The sequence below is a fragment of the Chaetodon auriga genome, chromosome 15 (assembly GCF_051107435.1).
Source record: "Chaetodon auriga isolate fChaAug3 chromosome 15, fChaAug3.hap1, whole genome shotgun sequence".
Taxonomy (NCBI): Eukaryota; Metazoa; Chordata; class Actinopteri; order Chaetodontiformes; family Chaetodontidae; genus Chaetodon; species Chaetodon auriga.
In genome coordinates this window covers 11,627,340-11,650,076 of record NC_135088.1, presented here as the reverse complement: position 1 = coordinate 11,650,076, position 22,737 = coordinate 11,627,340, and the positions used below count along the sequence as shown (strand labels likewise).

General features: G+C 42.0%; 3 protein-coding genes across 7 annotated transcripts in view; 1 reads left to right on the top strand and 2 right to left on the bottom strand.

The window, feature by feature from the left end:
* trim3b (tripartite motif containing 3b) overlaps positions 1-8,796 on the top strand; it is a 29,485-nt gene extending 20,689 nt beyond the window's left edge. For 3 of the 5 annotated variants that reach the window (XM_076749668.1, XM_076749666.1, XM_076749667.1), the window contains exons 3-17: positions 1,265-1,394; positions 2,097-2,207; positions 2,354-2,505; positions 2,799-2,979; positions 3,155-3,256; positions 3,429-3,527; positions 4,172-4,324; positions 4,499-4,877; positions 5,311-5,414; positions 5,543-5,710; positions 5,822-5,990; positions 6,613-6,654; positions 7,355-7,425; positions 7,559-7,699; positions 7,978-8,796. In XM_076749668.1, coding sequence (XP_076605783.1) covers positions 1,265-1,394; positions 2,097-2,207; positions 2,354-2,505; positions 2,799-2,979; positions 3,155-3,256; positions 3,429-3,527; positions 4,172-4,324; positions 4,499-4,877; positions 5,311-5,414; positions 5,543-5,710; positions 5,822-5,990; positions 6,613-6,654; positions 7,355-7,425; positions 7,559-7,699; positions 7,978-8,130 — 2,155 coding nt within the window. In that variant the 3' untranslated portion in view covers positions 8,131-8,796. The remainder of the gene's footprint in view (positions 1-1,264; positions 1,395-2,096; positions 2,208-2,353; positions 2,506-2,798; positions 2,980-3,154; positions 3,257-3,428; positions 3,528-4,171; positions 4,325-4,498; positions 4,878-5,310; positions 5,415-5,542; positions 5,711-5,821; positions 5,991-6,612; positions 6,655-7,354; positions 7,426-7,558; positions 7,700-7,977) is intronic. The other 2 variants (XM_076749671.1, XM_076749670.1) reach the window with 1 other exon arrangement.
* Positions 8,797-11,950: 3,154 nt separating this feature from the next.
* Positions 11,951-19,339, bottom strand: trim47 (tripartite motif containing 47). The gene is made up of 8 exons (XM_076749672.1): positions 19,094-19,339; positions 18,504-18,715; positions 16,183-16,228; positions 15,908-16,003; positions 15,458-15,682; positions 15,065-15,087; positions 14,848-14,969; positions 11,951-14,200 (listed from the first exon to the last, which is right to left on the bottom strand). Exons 1-8 carry the CDS (start codon positions 19,274-19,276, stop codon positions 13,671-13,673), a joined length of 1,437 nt encoding a protein of 478 aa, XP_076605787.1. The 5' UTR covers positions 19,277-19,339; the 3' UTR covers positions 11,951-13,670.
* A 525-nt stretch (positions 19,340-19,864) lies between these two features.
* frem2a (FRAS1 related extracellular matrix 2a) overlaps positions 19,865-22,737 on the bottom strand; it is a 55,993-nt gene continuing 53,120 nt past the window's right edge. Inside the window, exon 24 of the mRNA XM_076751248.1 lies at positions 19,865-22,580. Coding sequence (XP_076607363.1) covers positions 22,032-22,580 — 549 coding nt within the window. The 3' untranslated portion in view covers positions 19,865-22,031. The remainder of the gene's footprint in view (positions 22,581-22,737) is intronic.

The following is a 22,737-nucleotide window of genomic DNA, read 5'->3' as shown; positions in this document are numbered from 1 at the left end:
ATCTGTGACAACACATCATTATAGTTTCATACTGTAGTGCTGCAGAGATGCTCTGGCCACAAATCTTGTTCTCCAGATATAAGAAAACATGTTGGTTTGGAACAGACTCCAGCAAATGTCACATCATTTTAGCGAAAATGAAAATTTTGATGCAAAAATTGTCAATAATTATGAATCATATCGCAGTATTTGTCAAAATAACCGCCATATGATTTTTTTAACAATATTGTGCAGCCTTAGCAATAATTATTCAAATAGTTGCAAACTGACAGATTTGACAATGGGAATAATCATTAGCTGTGGCCCTGTCACAGCGCTTTTCACCACATAACTGTTTGAGCCTTCGGTCCCCAGATGGTTGTGTGTCTTGACAAAGCAACAGTAATTTATTCAGGCCTCAGAGCGTTTCAGCCGTGTTGACACAGCGGTAGGTAGACAGAGACTTTTCTTAAAGCCCTCTGTTGTTCTCAAAAGCTCACAACTGCAGTTTACCAAGCTTTGCAGTGTCATAAATTAAAGAGGATGGTGTTAGCATTCAGCCCGAGCAGCTGCCAGACATCCTTGTGTACAACGGCAACAGGGACTTGTCCTCGACACTGACCTCAGGTTTCTTGCAGCATTAGCAACCAATTTAATGATAACAGAAGCTGAAGAAAAACAGCGGTACATCACGTGCTGGATGGCAGCCAGGCTGCGGTGTATTCTGCATATTGCAGCTTACCTTTGCTGACTGTGTGTTTGGTATTGGCTTGAAGGTGTCTAATGTTCAATAGATTTCCTCCCAAGGGCATTTGAACTTGCACAACATCCTCAGCCTTTAGGGGCCAGTGGAATAGATGTGTGATTGCTACCGGGATCCAAAGCCAACTAACATGCAGGAATATAAACAAACATGCTGCACGCAAACGTCTATTCTGCCTAAAGTTTTCTGTCTCTTTGCATCTGTGTTAGGCAGACCAGTTTGCCAGAGATTCCCTTCCTCAACGAGAAAGTGTTTGTGTTTTCTCCCGAGGCCATAGGTCCTGCAAATTGACTCAGATTCACACTTTTACCCTATTTGTTGTGACAGGAGTACTATTTAGGCACTGTCTCTCAATTATGGTGATGAGGTGACAGCTCTCTCCCTCTGTAGCATCTTCTTCTCCTTCTTTTTCTATCTCTTCTGCATCGATAAATTGAACATGACTAATAATTATACACATTACAGTGCAAATGCTGGGGTAGATTTTCTACTCTAATCCATTTTTTGACTCCCTCGCTCCAGTTGTCTCCAGAACTACATTCCCCCGGAGTCTCTGACGCTCTCGTGTCCAGTGTGTCGGCAGACGTCCATCCTGCCAGAGAAAGGAGTTTGTGCTCTGCAGAACAACTTCTTCATCACTAATCTCATGGAGGTTTGACTCTTCATCCTTTTTTTTTTACTTCAAGTCAGACACAAATTACACGGAACAAACGACAAGCAGCAGATGAAACCAGTTATGAGGTTAAAAACAAAGCAAAACTTGTTTAAAGCAATTACAGCCTGTACTCAAAGAAATGGGATGCAGGGTCTGTGTGTGATCCTGTTCGGCTGAGAACCGCTCTTGGTGATAAACAGAGGGAGGACATTTTTGTAGAATGAGGTCATTCTGGACAGTCAAGGGCCTCTTTTTCTGGTTTATTTTGAATGTAAGATTGCTTCTTTCCATCGGGCCTGTAAGGGTGATGATTAAGGTTAGCATTGGGGTAAAGGGAATGAATGTATTGAGTGGAGGGTGCTCAAATGGACAGAAGTACAAGAATGTGTTTTTGTGTCATGAAGAGAATGAAGTCAACAACAGTCTACAAGGAAATGCAGACAAAGAGGAAAGCATCAGGAGGCCTGTAGGTTAGGGCACATACCATATATTGTTACTGCAATGTTCCCAGTTTGACTTGATCCCGGGCGGAGACCTTTGTTCCATGTGATTCCCCTCTCTGTCTCTCTCTCTCCCTTTTCCTGTCACCTATTGACAGTCCCCTGTCAAACAAAGGGAAAAAATACTTATAAAAGAATATAGAATTGAAACTTGCTCTCTGAGAAACAGACTAACGAAGTTTAAAATGCTCTTGACCAGGTCCTTCAGCGAGACCCGGAGTGCTCACGGCCAGAGGCCTGCAGTGTCCTGGAGTCAGTCAGCGCTGCAGCTGCAGGGAAGCCCCTCTGCTGCCCAAACCACGAGGGCAAGGTGGGAAGCCCTTCTGTGATGCTTCAGTCCAGTTATCACAGCTCCAACACTGCCCTACCTCTTGTTTTTAGCAAGAATCACTGTAAAAGCAACTGAGTCCTAAATTCCTCCAGCAGGAGTGAGTGCAAGTTTGTCTCCCTCTGCAGGTGATGGAGTTCTACTGCGAGTCGTGTGAGACAGCCATGTGTCTGGACTGCACAGAGGGCGAGCACCGGGAGCATGTGACCGTTCCTCTGCGGGACGTGGTAGAGCAGCATAAGGCTGTGCTGAAGACACAGCTGGACGCCATACACAGCAGGTGGGGATTGATGCTTTGATAAAGCTTTCAGGATATTTCATTCACATCAGGTGTTTGGAAGCTTAAGCATTTGGCCCAGATTTGACATCTGCCATGACAGATCACCTTTGTGATGCTGTGCTCACCGTGCCAATCCACGGTGGCTAATTCTTCATCAGAATGTTGAATTTTATTTAGGACTCATTATTCAATCAGTTGTGTGTTTTAGTTTTTACATTTTTCAGACTTTTGCTTCTGTTTAGTTTCAGTCCTGCAGTTTTTGGAAGAACTGTTCACATCGTGTCATCTTGCAGGCTCCCTCAGCTGACAGCAGCCATCGAGCTGGTGAGTGAGATCTCTCGCCAGCTGAATGAAAGGAAGACTGAGGCCATAGCAGAGATCACCAGTACGTTTGAAGAGCTGGAACGGGCGCTGCATCAGCGCAAGACGGCCCTCATTACAGACCTGGAGAACATCTGCAGCACTAAGCAGAAGGTCAGTTATGTTTCACACGTTTACATGCAGAGTACATCGCACAGGTGCACTTGCATCTTTGCACGCGCACTGTCAGATGCACAACGCAGGTATTTTACAGACTGGTAGTCCAACATGACCTGCCACATGCTCTTTTGTGTCCCTTTTTTCTTATCTTCCACTTACCTGAGTGCAGGTCCTGCAGGCGCAGCTTTCATCTCTCCTCCAGGGGAAGGAACACATCCAGAGCAGCTGCAGCTTTACGGAGCAGGCTCTCAGCCATGGGAGTGCTACTGAGGTGGGCTGGCAGACTGTAATTTGTGCAAGCAAGCTAACAAACAGGTTACAAGGCAGATGGGAATCAGCTATTGAGTGTGTTGCAGTAGTGTAGCGGTGAACTCTTTTAAAGTGACTGAATATTTTTTTTATTAAATGACTTAGGATGCAATATGCGTGTCTCGCAAGTGTAGGTGCTGCTCGTGCAGAAGCAGATGAGTGAGCGGGTAACAGCGCTGGCCAGACATGACTTCCCAGAGAGACCACATCAGAACGCACACCTGGACTGTCAGGTATCCGCTGTGGTTTGCTCTGATTCAAACATTTCTCTGCTCTTTCTGTTATGGTGGTTTGATCGATATCCTCACATGGTCACAATTTTAGACAATTTCAAATGAAAAATGAGGCATCTGTGGCACAACCTGCCTTTTTCCCCCTGTTGAGGTTGCTGATGTTGTGTAATCTCAAATTGATGTTTGTTTTTGTAAAAATGTGGGTGTTTTAAACCCTTTCTCACTTTAGCTTGGTTCAATAACTGTAAGGAAAAAAAATACTTCATAGGACATAGACATTAAAGCTGTCTTAAGCAGTTTTGACATTTTCCAAAAGATACTCATCGATACAGCCTTAATGTCATCTCATTTAACTTGTCTTTCTGGCCACTTGACAACTTTAAGTCCAATATTCTCCACCAGCTCAGCCCTGAGAAAAATATCTCCTGTAGTCTTTAGCATGACTGACTGATCTGACTTTCTTCACCAACTAAAGTCTCATCCCAGGCGGGTAGCACACACTTGGTTTATTCTAACTTTCGGGATTATTTTGTGCTTATCTGTCACCATACATCACACACACCCAACCATGGAAATGAAACTTCAGAGAGCAATAAGGGATTCTGCAGTGGAAAATATTCTAGCCTTTGTGCTGTCTGCTCCAGGTGGAGACTGAAGGTCTGCGACGCTCCATCCAGAACCTGGGTGTTCTCCTCACCACAGCCGCTGTGGCTCACACCTCCGTCGCCACAGGAGAGGGCCTCCGCCACGCAGCAACTGGCCAGCACCACACAATTACTGTGACAACAAAAGACAAAGTACAGTCTTTAAGTGATTATGCGTGTTTAGTCACATGTTTCTGTTTAATGTTTTATTCAAATTCACATTTCATGCTGTTTTTATTTGTCTTTTATCTTGCACCATGTGCATGTTGCTCGAATAAAAAGACATTTATTTTGGTCTGAAATTGAATCAGTTACCTCTGTCTGCAGGATGGGGAGTTGGTGCGAACAGGAAATGCTATTTTAAAAGCAGAGATAACGTCTGCAGATGGGAACCGCGCTGCAGAGACAGAGATAGCAGACAATAAGAATGGGACTTATGAGGTGGGCTACACGATACGCACTGAGGGGGAGTACTCTTTCTCTCTGATGCTCTACGGCCAGCCCATACGTGGCAGCCCGTTCCGCCTGCGAGCGATGAAGCCCTCAGACGTGCCGCAATCCCCGGATGACGTGAAGAGGAGGGTGAAGTCTCCCAGCGGGACAGGGGGCCACATACGGCAGAAAGCGGTGCGACGGCCTTCAAGCATGTACAGCACCACCAAGAAAAAGGAGAACCCCATTGAGGATGAGCTCATCTACAGAGTGGGTAAGACAGGAGAGAAAATCAATGTACTGTTCCTGTCACACCAAGGACCACGTAGACCTTATCATAGCAGGAAAGCAGGAAATGTCCTCCATGATGAACCAAAAATTGGCTGTTTTTGCATGTTTTATACAGTTAACTGCAAATCAAGAATACAGCAAGTTTGTAGAGCAACATCCTCTTCTCTGATAGAAGAGGTGACATCCAGAAAAAAAAACACTGCATTCACAACCTGCAGCATGCTGTCGTAAGATCAAACCCTTGCATTAAAAACTTAGGTTACGCTTTGAAAAATAATCAGCATCTCTGCACAGTACAAGCTATTTTTAGTCCAAAACCGCCGGTGTGAGCTTTTGAGGGAAAGTATTACACACTGAGACAAAGTTGAAAACATCAAATGGCACGTTTCCTGAGTGTGTTACTGTTTCTTTGTCAGGCACGCGGGGCAGAGAAAAAGGGGAGTTCACAAATCTGCAGGGAATCTCAGCCTCTAATAACGGCAGAGTGGTGGTGGCCGACAGCAACAACCAGTGCATACAGGTGAGACAGACACAGAGAGGAAACACCTGTATGCGCAACCATGTGTGGTCACATAGAACAGGCAAAATACTGCTGTTGTTCATGATACATTTCGCTCAAAAGGGGCTTTTTGGTGTAACTGATTACAGGTATTCTCCAACGATGGCCAGTTCAAGATGCGCTTTGGGGTCAGAGGGCGGTCTCCGGGGCAGCTGCAGAGACCGACGGGCGTCACTGTGGACATGAACGGTGACATCGTGGTGGCCGACTATGACAATCGATGGGTCAGCATCTTCTCCTCTGACGGCAAGTTTAAGGTGAGATCTCACCGCTAGCTATTAGCTAAACAGCACTAAAGATACCTCACTGCATGAATAATTGATCTTACTCCTCCAGTGTTGTCTTTGCTAAAATGTCCTCCCTCTCAGAATAAGATCGGTGCAGGTCGGCTCATGGGTCCTAAGGGTGTGGCCGTGGATAAGAACGGACACATCATCACTGTGGACAACAAGGCCTGCTGTGTCTTCATCTTTCAATCCAATGGGAAGTTGGTGACTAAGTTTGGAGGCAGGGGGACGTCTGACCGACAGTTTGCAGGTGAGAAGGAGGCCTTGATTTGCAACAGCAGACCTCTTGCTAACGCTGACGGGGAGCTCACAAACAACGGCTTCTCTTTGAACTGAACCATGCGTCCATGAGGCAGCAGTTTCTACAGGCTTTTAAAGTAAATGCCTCACACAAAATACCATGCAGATCCTATATATATAATTTGGGATTTTGAAAGAGTTCTGCAACATGTTTTGCAGCTAAATAACACTAACAGCGAGGAATATGAAATAACTAATAACATTATGTGTTGTTGCACCGGGCATGAAAGCAGTAAGGCAGTGGGCACAACATTAAGCCCGATGCAGAACTGGTGTGTTTCTCCACTTTTGTTGGCACTTTTACTGCCAGTTTCAGACAAAACAGAAATGTGCGCCAGTGCTCTCATTCTATTTCTGAATATAGATCAATGCATTACATCACATGTTCTGTTCTGATTAAAAATATAAGCCTGTATGGAGTCAAAGTCCCAGGCGATGCAGTGACCCCATGCTCCCCCTCACAGACTGCGCCTGTGCTGACCACCCTACTCTATATTCTTCTTTGCTTATCCTTTATCTCTGACTACCTATTTTTTCTTTCTTTCTGCTCTTCCTCCTGTTTTTCAATCCAGAAAAACTTGGCCCAAACTTAAATAAATCTGGCTCAGTGTTCAGTAAGTACTAAGTGTGGCCTTGCTGCAACCTTAATCCCACAGTGCGGTGCCCTCTGTCTAACCCGACTCCCTGATTATGTGTCTGACCTCCCGAGAACTCAGATTGTTGGATCAAGCTGTGCCTGTGCAATGATAATCAAAGATATACAAGTGCACGCACGTTGTAGTAACCACTTACTGTTACAATAATGAACGATTTGTCATGTGCATTGTGTTTTTTTTGTGTAAAAGGCTATGAAAAGATCAGTGTCAATGATTTTTCTCTGTCCCGACTAACCGAGACAATCAGCAAGATTAATGGTCGACTCAGCCAATAAGCTTTTCTTTCACATAAATAGCTTCCCATGATATATTTCTTGTAACCAACAAAATATGAGGGATTGAATCTCAGAGCCTTGAGCCTTTCCTTATAATCTAACTTTAGTACTGTTTTGACATTCTGAAGAAACAGGAAAAGAATTATGTAACCCAAGTTAAAGTTATCTAACGCATGAAAATAATGCCATCAAACCACTCCAGGCGAACCAGAGCAGCTAACCGTCTGATTAAACCAGGTTTTGCAATGCAGCTTTATGCACAGCTAGTTGGAATTTGTGTTACAGCCTACTAACAGTAAAGGGAATAATGCAAATTACAGGAATCCGTTTCTACTCCAAGTAGAGCAACTTCCACAATAACCTCCCTCTCTCTCTTCATCTAGGTCCGCACTTTGTCGCTGTGAACAACAAGAATGAAATTATCGTGACCGATTTTCACAATCACTCAGTCAAGGTAAGACATGATCTCTAACGTGACCACAAGCATGATGCACTAATGCAGTGTTAAACATGTACATTTCCTGTATACACTGACCGCATGTATCAAAGTGCAAGACAAACGTGTTTTTACTTACTTCCTGTTGCAGGTGTACAATGCAGATGGGGAGTTCTTGTTCAAATTTGGCTCTCATGGTGAAGGCAATGGCCAGTTCAACGCTCCCACTGGTGTGGCTGTGGACACCAATGGAAACATCATCGTAGCTGACTGGGGTAACAGCAGAATACAGGTGAGACGGTCAGCTTTAAGGCTTGAAATTCATTTTGAAGCATCTTGAATTTACAAAGAAAAAGCTACATTAAGTCATGAAACACTGTGGAAAAGGATACATTTTATAATAAAAAGCACAAGATCTTCTTTCATTCATATACCAGCAGCTCAGTAAAGTGCCCATTCAAGTCACAGCCAGATGAAACCTGCAGCTTTAAGTATCTGGAGTATTTTGTTAATGCTAACACTACGCTCTGTTGCAACATGGCTCTAAGCTTTGTGTTTTTCTTTTTTCAGGTGTTTGACAGCACAGGCTCCTTCTTATCTTACATCAACACCTCAGCAGACCCACTGTACGGCCCCCAGGGCCTCGCCCTCACCTCAGACGGACATGTGGCTGTTGCCGACTCCGGCAACCACTGCTTTAAGGTTTACAGATACCTGCAGTAGGTTGAGGGGAGACATCGCCGGCACAACTCCTGCTTAGACAAGTTAATGTCCCATACCGCTCGTGGACATAGAGCTGCAACATGCCTGTTCACTTTACAGTGGCTCCAGGTTCTGTGTTTTAATTTCCTTTAATTTTGTCTGTAGATGTATTCACAGCCTCTGGTTTAAGTGTAATTAAAATATTTTTGAAAACAAAATAAGCTAGTCATCCCAAAAATTATTGCAAGCAGTCACATTAATTCGTTTTCTGACGGAGAAAACATCTCAAGACACTATTCTGATGACATAAAGTTTAAAAAAGAGGAAGGAATAAAACTGTGATTACAGATTTCCCCATGTGATCAACGATGAACTCAACTTTTACATTTTTAACCAAATCCCCTGAGGGAAAAAATAAACTTGAAATTAACTTCTGGAAGAAGATGTTTCAGCTCTATTTCTCACAAGTGGGAGCTCACCAGTCGATGCCAGTGTGAAGTTGGTGATACACTGCAGTTTTCGGGGGGGGGGGGGGGCAGTGAATATGGGCGACACTCCAGCAACCAGCAAACAACACGGGACAGAGAAGCCGAAGTCTACTGCCTGTTTCCCGGTGAGAAGATGACGCTTTGTGATTGAACAATGCTCAGGCCTTTCCTCGATCACTGTCGCATGTCAGTGTGCTCCCCCCCCAAAAAAAGAAAAGACCCCGTCGTCACTGCCTTCAATTCCTCATCAGTAAACACCACAGAACACACGCAGGCAGGAATGTGTTGTTATTCTCATTCTGCACCTTATCAGTCTGACAATATCCCTGCAAATAGATTTTTTTTTTTTTTTTTGAATCATGAGTGATATGCAAGTCTTTTGTTTTGGTACCCAAAGACAAGCATCAAGAAGCACAACAGTGAATGAGAAAATAAGGTTTTTTGAACATGAGGTTTGGTCCCTTCCAGCTCGTCTTTCTCTTCTATTAACCAAAACAGACTTCTTATATCTAACCCCACTAGCTCTTGCACTTTTGTGTATTCATATCTACAACCTAATGTAGTTGTACATATGCATATTTAGGTGTATATACAGATTTGGTGTTATTTCACTATATAGCCTACGTACTCCAGCACTTAATGAATCAAGGATTTCAACACTGGAACATATACTAATACAGTAGAACGTCATGCCAAGTAGTAGCCGACTGAAGGACTTGCAAACATCGATGGAACAAAGGTGTGTGTACACATTATTTTTGTTTTATTTTTTCAAAGGACTTAATTTATTTTTTATTTTCTTTTCTACATAATTTGTTCTACAAATTATTTTTCTAATTGGTGCGTCTGCACTGTTGCCTCTTTGCCAAACGTCGTTGTACATAGGCCTTGTGACTCGTAGCACTGAAAGCCGTTCCCACAGCTCACACACTCACACACACACACACACACACAGTTAGTAACTTTTCCTTCGGCCAAGACGTATTGTTGTAAGTTGTTGTTGAACATTGCACAAAATACATATATTCTAAGAGTTATATAGTTTGCAAGAGTAATATATGCCTCTGTGTATAGTTATCATTTAACATAATCAGAAAGCGTACTGTATATTGCAATCATATTCTCGTTGTAGCTGACAAGCACCTTTACCATCATGGATTTTTGTATTCATTTGCTTGGTAGTTCAGTGTTTGGAAAGTTTTCTGCGTGGCTCCTCGAGGAACACATCACCAGCTAACATGCAGTGACAAAGTTTTTCACCTAAATAAACGGTCTGTCCCCGATGATTGATCTGTCAGTCACTCTGTCTTTCTATCTGCGTTTCACATTTATTGGAAAACTCTCTGTGATGACATTTATTTGACTTTCCTCCTCCGTTAACTAGAACCCCGTGTTAGGTTTTTTTTTTTTTTGTCGATCACCTGTAACTAACCCACTCATGTCTGTGTGAAATAAAGGAAAGCACATATAAATGAAACACGTCATCATGCGACTTGTGAAGCCTGCTGTATACTACAAGAGGCCAGTCTTACAAGAAGTAATCACTGCATTTATGTAATCATGGCAAAGGTATGATTGTAAATATTAAAGAATGACACTATGAACTGGTGTGCAAATGGTCTGTTTTGTCTGACATCAGTTAATTAATGCATTAATCTCTTTGTTCAAGAATGATGTATTGCATTTTTAAACAAGGTGAACATTTATATGCATGTTTTTTTTGCCACATAAGACAGCGTGTCCGTGTCTTTTCTGCTGTTTATAAAGCAGATTCTGGGCCCCATCCTGACAAACCTTTTTATTTACTTTTCTTCCAGTAAATGCTCCTGCTCTCGAGTGGCTATTTTTCAAAATCTGTCAAATTAGCTGCAAACGCGGTCGCTTACATGCTGTGGAAAGTGGAAAAGCAATGGGAAGTCGACTGAATCAGCTTTTTATGCCATGTCATTTAAAATGTGAGTTACTCCTAAAAACTCAAAGATGACTGATGTGGTTAGCTGTTAACAACTGGAAGTCAAATGTAAATGGCATTTTAGAGATGGAAAAAAAAATATTTACAGAATCAGAACGCAACAAGTGGAATATCTGAAATGGGATACATTAATTAAATATGTGAATGACAATGAAACAATATTCAGTTTTGAAGAACTACATTTTTTTGTGCTTGTGTGTGGGTATTTACTTATGAATATACGTGTATATATACATATACAAATATTTAAAATAAAGTAAAATATATATCCTTTAAATATATATCTTACAGTAGTAATGAAAAGCATTTTTGCATCATATTCTTTGGTCATTTTGTTTAGAAAACCAACATTTTATTACAATCAGGACTTCCTCCCATAACACCATGTTTACTATTTTCCAGAATTAACACTAATACTTATCTTAAAGGTATTGAACATTACTGAAAAAATCAGATATTAGCCTCTTCCTTTCAAACCTGTCAAAATCAGTATCTCTTTACAAACTCCTCACTTGAAACCAAATGAGTCATAAAAGACTGACGTTCAGAATCTGTTGCATAAGGTCACATTAGCAGCCATCGCTATTAGTGCTCATGATAATGGTGAACTGTTTTCATGCTGTGCGCTGACAGAGGTCCCAGGTGTTGTCCTCTACACTGCACAGCACCAGGCTGCCAGTGGTGCAGCATATATGAACAGTTTTGAGTCAGCATATCATTCGTGTTCATTTGCATCACATTGTATAGTGAACTACTTATATGGCCTTTCATTAAAACTACATCTCTGCAAGAGATGAGATGGAAAAAAAAAAAAGTCACTACTGAGTCATTAGTAAAGCAGGAGGAGGACATGGAGAGCACTGTGTTTTCTCACCTCCCCCTTAAATGTTCTGGCAGTATTAAAACTGAATCAGCAACACCAAACAGTCTCAGATGGTTAAGTGAGGATGGTGGACCAGAATAGCAAACAGGGAGCAACAGCCCTCTCGAGAAATCTCTTACTGTAGGCAGCAACCTGGTCACTGCAAAGAGTCCGTCCCTTCGGAGGCTTCAGACAGTAGTTTTGGATGTAAATCCAGGAAGTTGCACTTATCAAAAGGCCAAAAACTTTGTTATTCAGGTGTTAAAACTCAGACCATCTATCAGCCATTACAACAGCGGAACAAGTGCAATATTTTGATGCAGCAAAGTGCCAAAAAAAAAAAAAACACAGGTCCAATTTCAATAATTCAAGTGTTGAATCTCTCATAACCGGCTGACAGTGTCCTGAGATCAGAAATGAGTCAAGTAAGTACGCAAAGAGGGGCAATAACACTGAACAACGTTGGTACAGCAAGTCGACTGTGGAGGCTTCAAGAGAAATAAAACACTATTTTTTTTTCGTCTTTTAATCTCATAGTAAAGTCTGAGAAACACGAAGCACATTCAGAGCAGGTGAAAGGGCCACAAACAGGGACTACCGATATTATCTTTTCACGTCACACTTATGACACGCAGCCTAAAAACTGCTAAGCTGAAAACATTAATGAAACTCAGGAATGGAAAGTATTTAAATGTATTAAATGAGGTATACAACTTTAGACAAAACATTTATCAGCAAATACTCAAAAGTCAAAAAGCACAGACGTTTCCAGTCCGAACGTGAACGCCGTGGATGTCTAAGATCGTTTGGGAAGGAAAAAAAAAAAAAAAAAAAAAAAAAAAAAAAAAAAGTCACTGCACGACCCTGTAAGACGCCAAACATCCCACATACAGGTCAGTAAAAGCACTGTGGAAAACTGCACAAGCAAAAACAAAAATCCAAAGATTATAATCTCAAATAAAAAGGTTTAAAGCAAAAATTTATGAAGGCAAAAATATATACATACATAATTGTTCAGATACATTTTTACATTCAAAAATTAAAAAAAACTACATTAAAATAAAAATCAGACTGAATGAGCTGGATAATACACCTAAAAAGGACCAACTTGCAGCACCGAGACCAAGTCAACAGAACAGCTAGCGATTAATAATCTAAAACAGGATAATTAAAAAGGGGGGGGGGGGGGGGTCATCTGCAACTTTTCATTTTAGTCGAGTCCACCAGGCTCTTGGCTGAGAACCCTGACAGATGTTGGAATGGCGTTAAAAGTAAAACACGTCTTCAGCTTCACCCATTAAGTGGCAGCGATTGTTGGGTCGTGGCTGATAAACTTCATTTGCTGTTAGAATATTTGAAAACCGTTTGCTGTCTTACACCTGCTTGTTTTCAGCCCGACTGAAATCATTTTAAAAATACCTTCAGTATCACTGCTCACATGAAACAAGACCCTAAATGTGACTCTGGAATATACACAGAAATTTGCAAGTTCACAACTGTCAACAACGTACAGAATAAAACAGGATACACATAGAGAGGCTAATAATAAAAATGTCTGCGCTGACGTCAACATCCACAAAACAGACAACCCCGGCCACTCGCTCCCGGGAGTCGAACCATTATCTGAGAGCTCAAAGTCCCGCACAAGCTGGCCAATTTGAGTCAAATCATTCCAATAACCGTCAGCTCTGTTCTTCAATCTACAATTAATGAGGAAGTCTTAACGGTCAACAGCTATCAATGTGATAACTATGTCATGTGTCCTTCAAGTTCTACCCAACAAGGCAACAACATGGACTCTGCCTGACAAAAACCTAGTTTATGTACAGTAGTATGGCATAGCAGTTGCTAATAGGATAAGAGCTGTACATGCTCTGATCAACAAGAGCATCTGAATCCCAGCAGACACAGTGATAGAGACAGCAAAGCACCTCTCCAAGCCCCCCAGCCACAGTGGTCAGGGGCATAAGCCTACAGTGTGTGTCTAGGTAGAACGATACCAAATTTCAAATGTTCAACCTCAGAAGGAGAAAAATGAAGCTCTTTACCTGGTAATTCTAGTTCAGTGTGACCCTAATTTTTTTTAAACACCAGTAAGACCAACAAGTAACAGCTCAAATGCATACAGTACATGGCTCCAAGGGTCAGATCACCCTGGCACTCCAGCCCGGTCTGAAATCTGAAAACACTGGCATACATGAGTTGCGAGAACTACGTTTAAACACTCATCACAGCTGTCTCAGTAATAGTGGCATATCTGCAGCCTGCTGCCTGGATCATTCTTCCCTGGGCTGAAAAAAGGGTAGACAGGCTCTTCAAAGCAGGTGTCAAACATGTACAGTCTCTTCATTGTGACGGCGTCATAGAAGCTAAGACGCCCGTTGTCGTAGTCCAGATACACGCCGACCCGAGGCGAGTTCCAGTAGTCAGCGACGGGGATGCGCCCGTCCTCTTCGTTGGCATACAGCCTGTCCTGCAGACACAGGCTCCAGTACCCTGCGGAGGGAGTGAGGCTGACAAAGCCCTTCCTGTTGCTGCACTCTGTGGTGACTCCCAGGTACCACACACCTTTGTCCTTCACATCCACCTCCCAGTAGTGCTGGCCGCTGGCGTACTGGGCTGTGGCGAGGACGCCACAGAAGCGGGTGAAGCGGGCTGGCAGGTCGGGCTCTTGGTTGCGAACGCGGCCCTCCTCCACTTTCGTGTCAAAGTCTGAGATGAAGAGGTTTGGGTGAGCGGTGTCTGGGTCTAAGGTGAGGTTCTGGGGCACTACACAGACAGATGGGGAGAGATTAGTTCGTCTTGCTCTTACATTAGGCTGAAGCTGGCAGTACATGCCGAAAAAAATTAAAATAAAAAATAAAATGATTTCAATTTGACACATTTGCCCAAGAAATCTAGCAGATTTGTAAACCAGAGAGGACAGCATTTGGTGTTCACTGCGACAGTGAAAGGCTCACAAGCCAACTTTTGTTAAAATGTAATGCTGCCAGGGTTTGTACAACTAAAAGAGTAAAATTCAACCAAAATTTTCCAGACTCTTGAAGCCTTTATCATCACATGGAAATTGTTAATATAAATGCAATTGCGAAAAATTATGTTAACAGAATTCCTTTATACCCACAGTAATCAATGCATGTTGTCACTCTGTTTATTTTACCAGCTGCTCATATTAAGTTTGATTGTATCCTTTGACAATGCTTATTTAATACTAGGCTGTCTGCTGCAATGACATGATATGAAGCAAAATACTGTGCTGGGTTAAAAAGGAGTCAAAGATATATCAAACATATATTGCATACGCAGAAACATAAACTTTCCACATTAACCTGTTGGAAAAACTAAGTCACATCCAACTGAGAGTACATTTGCTTTTGCTCACAGCACCACAATCATTGGTAGTTTTGAGAACTCACTGGTATGAAGCACGTGCATCATCTTCTTCCACATGATGAGCTGGAAGGGCCCTGAGAAGTCTGTAAATTCAGTCTGACAATTCACCTGCTCAAGAGACGAAAAGGGCTTGCAATGGATGACTCTGCGGAAGAAAAATGCAATGACAGGTTTTTAAAAGTCCTCTTTAACTGGACTTCTATGAGTCCACATTAAAACAAACAACTGTAAGTGACTTACTCATTGAACGTCTCTGCAAAGCTCTGTTGGAAGAACAAAAGCATAATTTGATTACTACTGAAAGCACCTCATATCTTTCTCAGGAGAGTTTTGTTTGGTGGTTTTGAAGTGTAACTCAAACACTAACAAGTTTCATAATGTGTTTTTGAAGCTCTGGTTTATGCCAATAGAGTCTCAAAGAAGTGCACCTCCCACTATAAATGTTCCCATCACCATTTCAGGGATGTATTTTGAAAGAATATATCAATTCAGTCCACTACTTTTACATAATCCTTCCTGCACAGTGACAGAAACAGTCATCCATATGTGTCTACTGTGGAGCTCAAGCACAGGCACAATGATTTAAGAGGTAAACCAGCTCTGTGAATCAGATGGCTTCTATGTTAGACTGACCTCAAAGCTAGTTTTCCCGCTGATGTGACTGTGGATATTAGCTATAGCTTTGTCCACAGCTGCCGCCTCAGTCTCCACAATCTTTAAGTTGTCGTCTATGACGGCCATGGTGGCCACTTCCTCAGCATCCAGGCTCTCAAGCAGGGAGTCTCTCTCATCTAGCAAGAACTGGACCAAGGCACCGACGTCCGCCTCAATCTTCTCCTTGAGTCTCTGTTTCTTCAACTGGGGGACAGAGAGGTTCAGAGGATTAGGAAGAAGGAAGAAGGATAAGAGCCAATGGCACGCTTGTTCAGTGTTAATATTTCAGTGCAATGTGTACCCTAATGTTTACAGATCAAGGATTTAATGACGCAGGGAAGTCAGATGGTTGTAAACAGACACTTTAAGCTTGGCCTGCGAACATGTAAATGTGATGTTATAATTCAAATAAAAAGGTCCATTTCATACCCTGACTTCACTTTTGGTGCGTTCATCAACTGTTATGACTTTTACACATTGTGACTTCTGCCAGTTGAGCTCCATTAGCCTCAGTTTCAACTCCATCTGGAACACACATGTACATCAACACTCATGCACCCAAAAAACAGGTCATAATGTATCATGATATCACAGAAAAAAAAGCAAATATTATAGCTGTAGTGACTAAGACATGAGCCAAAGGACACAGTAATCTCTTGGATAAATGTAGAGCGGGAGACTAATACACAGAAGATAAGCTGTACCTTCATATCATTCACAACCTCTGGCACTGGTGCCACGTCATGGTGTCTGAAATGACAAAACAAATGATGATGCAGTTAGTGGTTTGCAGAGGAATGCGTCACGCCACCCAAAACACTTAAGTTTTCCTGTAAACCAACATTAAATTCATTATTTACCAAACCGCACTTGGTGCATCCTTGAGGACGGACAACCAGCACAAACCCTTCCTCGTAAAAACATTTGAAAGGCAGACTTTTTTTAAAAGCTGCAGTTGTTGGCGTATTACCGTCATCAACTGTCGATCAAAAAATATATATAGAAAAGCATGAAACCAGCAACAGGATGTGATTTGCACGGTCACACATGATTGAGGATACACATGCACAATACAAATAAGAGACCTACTCATAACAAAACACAGCTCCAGCTGAGTAAAACATGTGCTCTGCTGCTTTGCAATTAATTCACCCTTGACAAAATTTCACCAGCCTTGACATTTGCTTGAACTCCCCTATTGCCAATGCAAATCTGTGCAGTGGTATGAAATATCTCGCTACTGTTTGCTCTGTTTACCTTTACCACATTCTTCACCCAGTCACGGACAGCCACAGTGGCTGGCTGGGATAGTAATGGAATGCAGTCGAGACACATTTCTTACACAGAGTGCTAAAAAGCAAAAGACGGTCAGTAACAGTGTACATTACAAATTCAAATGGGTTGAAGTCCAATTACAGTAATTTCAACAACTCAACTGTGAATAATTTTAACAAAGAAAAATATCTAGTTTCCCATTTCCAAAAGAAATGGCAGTAAAAGGCAAGATTTATACACTGCCTGCTCTGCACCCACACGAAGTTAGTTTACGCTGTCAGTGATTCTGGCGCCTGTGCTGTGTGACAGTCTGGCTCTGGACAAGTGATTTACAGAGTAGATATGTTTGCTGTAGCACACAAAAAAACCATTACAGCAATCTGAAGGCAAAGTGTGGCGATATAGTTAAGAGGCCAACAGACAGATAAAAGTTGGTGACTTGCAAAAAGTGAAGGACACGACATCAAGGACACGACATCAAGGACATAAAATATGAAGGAGTGAGCAATACGCTGCACAAGGCAAGACACATGACAGTGACATCCTTAAGTAGCAATTCCAAAGGCTGGTTGATACATCACCAAAAAACCCTGCAAGAGTAAAAATGATACAGCTGTTTGTGCTGCAAAATATATGTAAATAACATAGATGCAAATGAGTCAAGAGCAAAGATAATGCTGGTGGTACATCAGTAATGTTTATGTTCCTGTTAAGCTGTGGCCTGATATGGGGAGGGCTCAATAATATTCTGTCTATTAGTAAATTCACTGTAGTGGAAATTTCCACCGACATGCCTGTCACTTTGTTATTGGTGCATCTTTCTCAGCCTGTATCTCACCCCTCCCTCATACCCTCTTATACCCATGTGGGTACTCCTTTGAAGAAAGCAGTGACTGTTCTAGTGTACTGTACTATCACTGTACCTTCTGTACCCACGGCTGTGCCGCTAAACTTTACTAAGTGTATCATCATTGCCTGAATTTTCATTTCCTACAACACTCACAGTGGCGTCTGTGACATTTAAGTTTGTGATGTCACTAGAAGTGATAAAGAGGCACATTCAACCCTCTCAAAATCCAATATATGCATCAACAGCTGCTCGCCCTGCTGTTGCTGATTTGTAATGGGATGAAACAAATTAAGTTTGAAATGATGTGATGGAGCAAAAACACACAAGCGATTTCAGTAATACAAGATAAAATGATGGAATAGCACATTGCTGGTAAACTCTGGTATCTCTTCTTTAGAACAGTGATGGCATATGGGAGGACAAAAACACTCTGGCAAAGTGATTAGACTTAGATCATGTTATATGTTTAAGTGTGGGAATATGCATGAAAAAGATAAAAAAAAAAAAAAGACAGCATTAGTGATTTTTTTCTGTATCACTCACAATAATTTGGTTTGCTGTAAAGCATCAAAATGGCAACTTGACTGCACATTGAGAAATCAAGAAATGGTAAAGTCCCAGTGTTCATCCATCTAGTTACTGTTAAATGCTGGGAATATCTGCATAATGCATGTAAATATGGATTAAATGTGGCATGTTATGTGTTTGGGTTATCCAACAAGTCTCATGTCTGCATTTGTACAGATTAATTCACCTGACGTCCTGAAGTCCACACTGGCAACCTGAGCTGGGCAACCTTAGTGACTAAATCTTAACAAAAGTGATGAATTTGCAAGACAAAGCAAACCTACAACAGCGTTTGTAATGCTCCTACATAAAAAAGGCGAGAACACGACTAACCTGTGTGTTCTAGATTCCCTGCATACCACACAGATGGGCCTCTTGTCAGTCTGACAGTACAATTTAAGCTCTTCTCCGTGTTGTTCACACTTTCCATCCACCTTAACGGGCTTCGACTGAGTTGGACAAGACCCCAGACACTCCAGATCGTCCAGTTTTGCCACCAGGTTCTGCACCAGGTAGTTTTGAGTGAAGCTCCTCTTGTTGAACACCTGAGAGAACGAAGACAGACGCAGAAATGTGGCTGTGACCGAGCCCAGAGTAAGCATTGCTTCACTAACAGTTACGTTTTTATTCATCCTGAATTAATGTACCTTATTAATAGCTAAAGCACAAACACAGCTCGTCCATTCTTGTTAATTAGTTATGTGACCTGCTCATGAGCGTTAGCTAAAGCCAGCTAAGTTATCATGGCAACGGTAGCCTCAAAATGCACTGCGTAGCTAATTTCATTTTTCAACGACCAGCCGTCAACCAGCTACTCTTCATTCACCGACAAACGACTGGAAACAACACTCTCACAAGTGTACCAAGATATTTTGAGGGAATACAAACAAGGTAGAAAATACAGATAACCTGTGGAAACTTACCGTTCGGCATTGTGGGCACTGGTACCCGTAGTCAGCGCCATTTTCATCCCAGTGCATGGAAATACAAAACCGGCAGAAATTATGCCCGCATTTCAGGATAACGGGGTCCTTGAAGAAGTCCAAACAAATTGCACATGTGAGCTCTTTCCTCAGGTCGTCTCCAGCTGCTCCAGCAGTAGCCATGTTTACAGGCCAAACGCAGCAGCACAACACTGCTGCTTCAGGAAGTGAAGGAAGCGGCAGGGCGGAAGCGGGCTCATTTGTGGTGCGTCATATTTCGTATTAACCAATCAGATTCTTCGCCGCCTCTCTCCGATTTAAAAAAAGGGAAAGTTTTACCCTAAGGACAATATCTCGGTAAATATCGGATAAGATCAGTGGAATGATACTACACGGTGTTGTGTCTACAATGTATTTCATTCATGCATTAGTGTCTCTTTCTTTCACTCGCCTCTTCTAATAATCACACCAAACGATTATTAGGATTTTCCTGTGAACGGAATTTCAAAATATGTGTGCTTATGTGAAGAATACACATAGAACAGAGCTGTTTTTAACTTGATGGGCACAAGTCCAAGTCAGATCGTCTGTGCTTGAGGGCAAGTTTCAAACCAATTGCAAGATTCCCAGGTCTCTCAATGCTGACCATTAAAATGTATAAACTGTTTTCTACATAGCTGAGAGACCTTTCAATAGGCAAAAGTCTTCAGTGCATGCATCAAATCTCTACAGTTTCTCTGCATAAATGTTGAGTAAATCAACAACAACCAGTAAGCAACAATATTTATTCTTAAATACATATACATAAAAACCCATTCATAAAAAGACACAAACTGAATATCAAGTTTGATTGTTTGTGCTAAAATTGTCATATACATGGGGATAACTGGCTGTGGTGTATACATTACATTGCATAGCTTGGATTGGCATGTGAGGGATGTGACTCAAAAAGTGCATTTGATGTCAGATATGGTGTTATTTCCAAATTCGTCAGGGCCAAAAAAAAAAAAAGAAAAAAGAAAAAGAAATATATATCCCAGCCAAGATTTCAGCAGGCTTTTAGTTGTATAAACCATCACATCCATTGCTGACTCACACCTGATGTGATTTCCGGTTCATGTTCATCACATCAGCTGGCCCTGATAAATGTTGGAAATAATTATACAGTGATGACTGACAACACCATAATAAGACAAATATTTAGGAACACTGATCTCAGCATGTCGTATATCCATAGCAGAGTAAGACACAGGTTTAACAACACATGTAAACAAGAAATTTCACCAGTGATATTAACAAAACAATGAGAGAGCAGATTATATCAAATGCCTCAAACATTTTTCATGGTGACATACTGATTTGTAAGCAGCTATTTTGTTTGCATCCTTTGTTCGAAAAATGACTCAGAACACTGAAATCCCACACAGCACTAGTGACAAATAAAGCTTACAGGAACATAATGTGAGAAGAATAGGGGTCAACTCATTGGATATGGATACAGTATTTGCATGTTCACAGCACCACACTTATTAGCAGTGTAACACAGAAGTGAAAAGTGGCTCTGTAGAGATTCTCTTCAGTCAACAGTAGTAAATTGTGTTACAACACATGGTTCATTCTCTGTAAAAGAAATAACTCCTGAGATGAGTGTCTTTATACATATGTACCTTAACCAGTGTTATTAAAAATAATAATAATAAAAAAAACCATTATGCAACATTATGCCTTAAGAATTAATGTATAAATATGACAATATCACAGAAACACAAGGTGGAGCAACAACACTGCAAGGATGAATAGCAGTACACACTGTAAAAAGTAAAGAACTGAGTTTAAAATTTTGGAAAATAAAAAAAAAAGTGGGAACACCCCAACTCAGCAGCAACAGATATGCTCACTACAGCTAGGAAAACATTCTGCATCATAAAGCAAACAAAATAAAGCAGACACGGTGAATGAATAAAACAATTTGCTGGTTAATAAACAGAAACTCTGATAGCAGTGGTATTCATCTCCTGTAGTGTGACAAGAGAGCTCCGCATGGTTAGTTCACAAACAAGAGACAAGAGGTGGTGTCTTGTGTTTTATTACACATTGTGTAATCCAGAATGACTGTCCCGCCAAATATTTCAGGACAAAATTGTCGGCCTAAAGGCACACTTCATCTCAGAATGAATATTAATCTACCTTATGCAGCACATTCTTAAATGTTTTGTGGCCAGACACGTCGACTATAGGGTCAATATTTGTAATAGGTCCAGAATGTTCCTAATGATATTATCCTGGCAATGGATGGACAGTAGGTGAGATTATGGTGGAAATACTGGACTTTCGCATCCATAATGCAATTGATAAAATACTAAAATATCTGGAATATACTCCACAGCGTGTGTGCAGAACGTCCAAGGGCTCGCAGACTTCAGTGAAGTTTTGACTGACACAGGCAGGTCAATAACATCCAGGTGCTCTTTTTGAGGTGAGCTATAGTCAGTATGAACACTGACACCATCTGGTCCCCTTTACCCGACATCCACCTGCAGCACTAAATCTCTGACTTGGCCTGCGTGACACTAGCTTTATGAAAAAAGTGCTCTCCGTGACTGGCACTGTCCTGAAGGGATATAGCTGCTGCAGGCACTTTAACACCATAAAGCCAGTAAGAGAGAAAGGAAATACCATGCTACTAGCAGCACAAGTTGGAATGTTAAGTGAAGACAGTGTTGTTGATCAAGGTACATAATGGATCGCATACTGTAGAAATCCCCCCCCCCCCCCCCCCGGCTAACAAGCACACACACCAGATAACGCATGTGACCAATCTCAGATTTTTGGTGTTATGAAAGTAATTTAATACCAGTTAAAAAAAAAAATCAAAAATTCTACAAAAGCCCCCACATCTCCATCCCTTTGTCCATCTGTCCATCCATGCATCCGTTGCTCAGACCTCTGAGCTGTTGTGGCAGTCTTGCATCCTCACCACCAACATTGGCTCTGTACTGACAGACCCTTTCACCACCTCCTGCACCCCCTCCCTCCATCCCTCCTTCCCATCCTTCTGTCTGGATCTCAGCACCAGTATGATGGTGACAATAATGAGCACAGTGAGCAGCAGCCCCACCAGTGCTCCCACGACAGTCACCAGACCCTCCTCTTCTCCCTCCGCGTTCAGCTCGCTAGGTTCCAGCCCATCGGCAAACAACTCATTCGACCCCACAGCCCGACGCTTGGTGCGATCCAAAGCAAGGTGCATGATATTGGTACCACGGCTGTTGTCTGCTCCGATATCCTCAGCGACCTCTGGGACTTCATTGCCAGCTGACCTCCTGGAGCGATGACCTTTGCCGCTTGACAGGGTCAAGGCAAGGTCGCTGCTTGCAGAAACCAAGGAGTGATACTCGAGGCTGCGCTTCCCAATGCCTCTGTTTGCATTCTCTTTGGAGCGGACTGTGTAAATGGTGTGAATGTACCACTCACGCCCTGCAGCAACCTGAGGAAAACATAAAATTATGAATATCTTATAATTACATTAAATTTACACAATGGCAAAGGCAATCAGGAAAATTAGTGCATCTTGCAAAAAGAAATATCTACATTCATCTTTGATAAGATGGGATCTCTGGACACTCAACTGACTCATTATTAGA

What these genes read in the sequence shown, in the direction of transcription:
- trim47 (XM_076749672.1), bottom strand. Translation starts at nt 19,276, where the DNA reads ATGGCTACTGCTGGAGCAGCTGGAGACGACCTGAGGAAAGAGCTCACA. An exon ending in AGGGAATCTAGAACACACAG is followed by an intron (nt 16,229 to 18,503) that starts GTTAGTCGTGTT and finishes TTGTCATTTCAG; the next exon opens with ACACCATGACGTGGCACCAG. An exon ending in AGGTTGTGAATGATATGAAG is followed by an intron (nt 16,004 to 16,182) that starts GTACAGCTTATC and finishes TGTGTGTTCCAG; the next exon opens with ATGGAGTTGAAACTGAGGCT.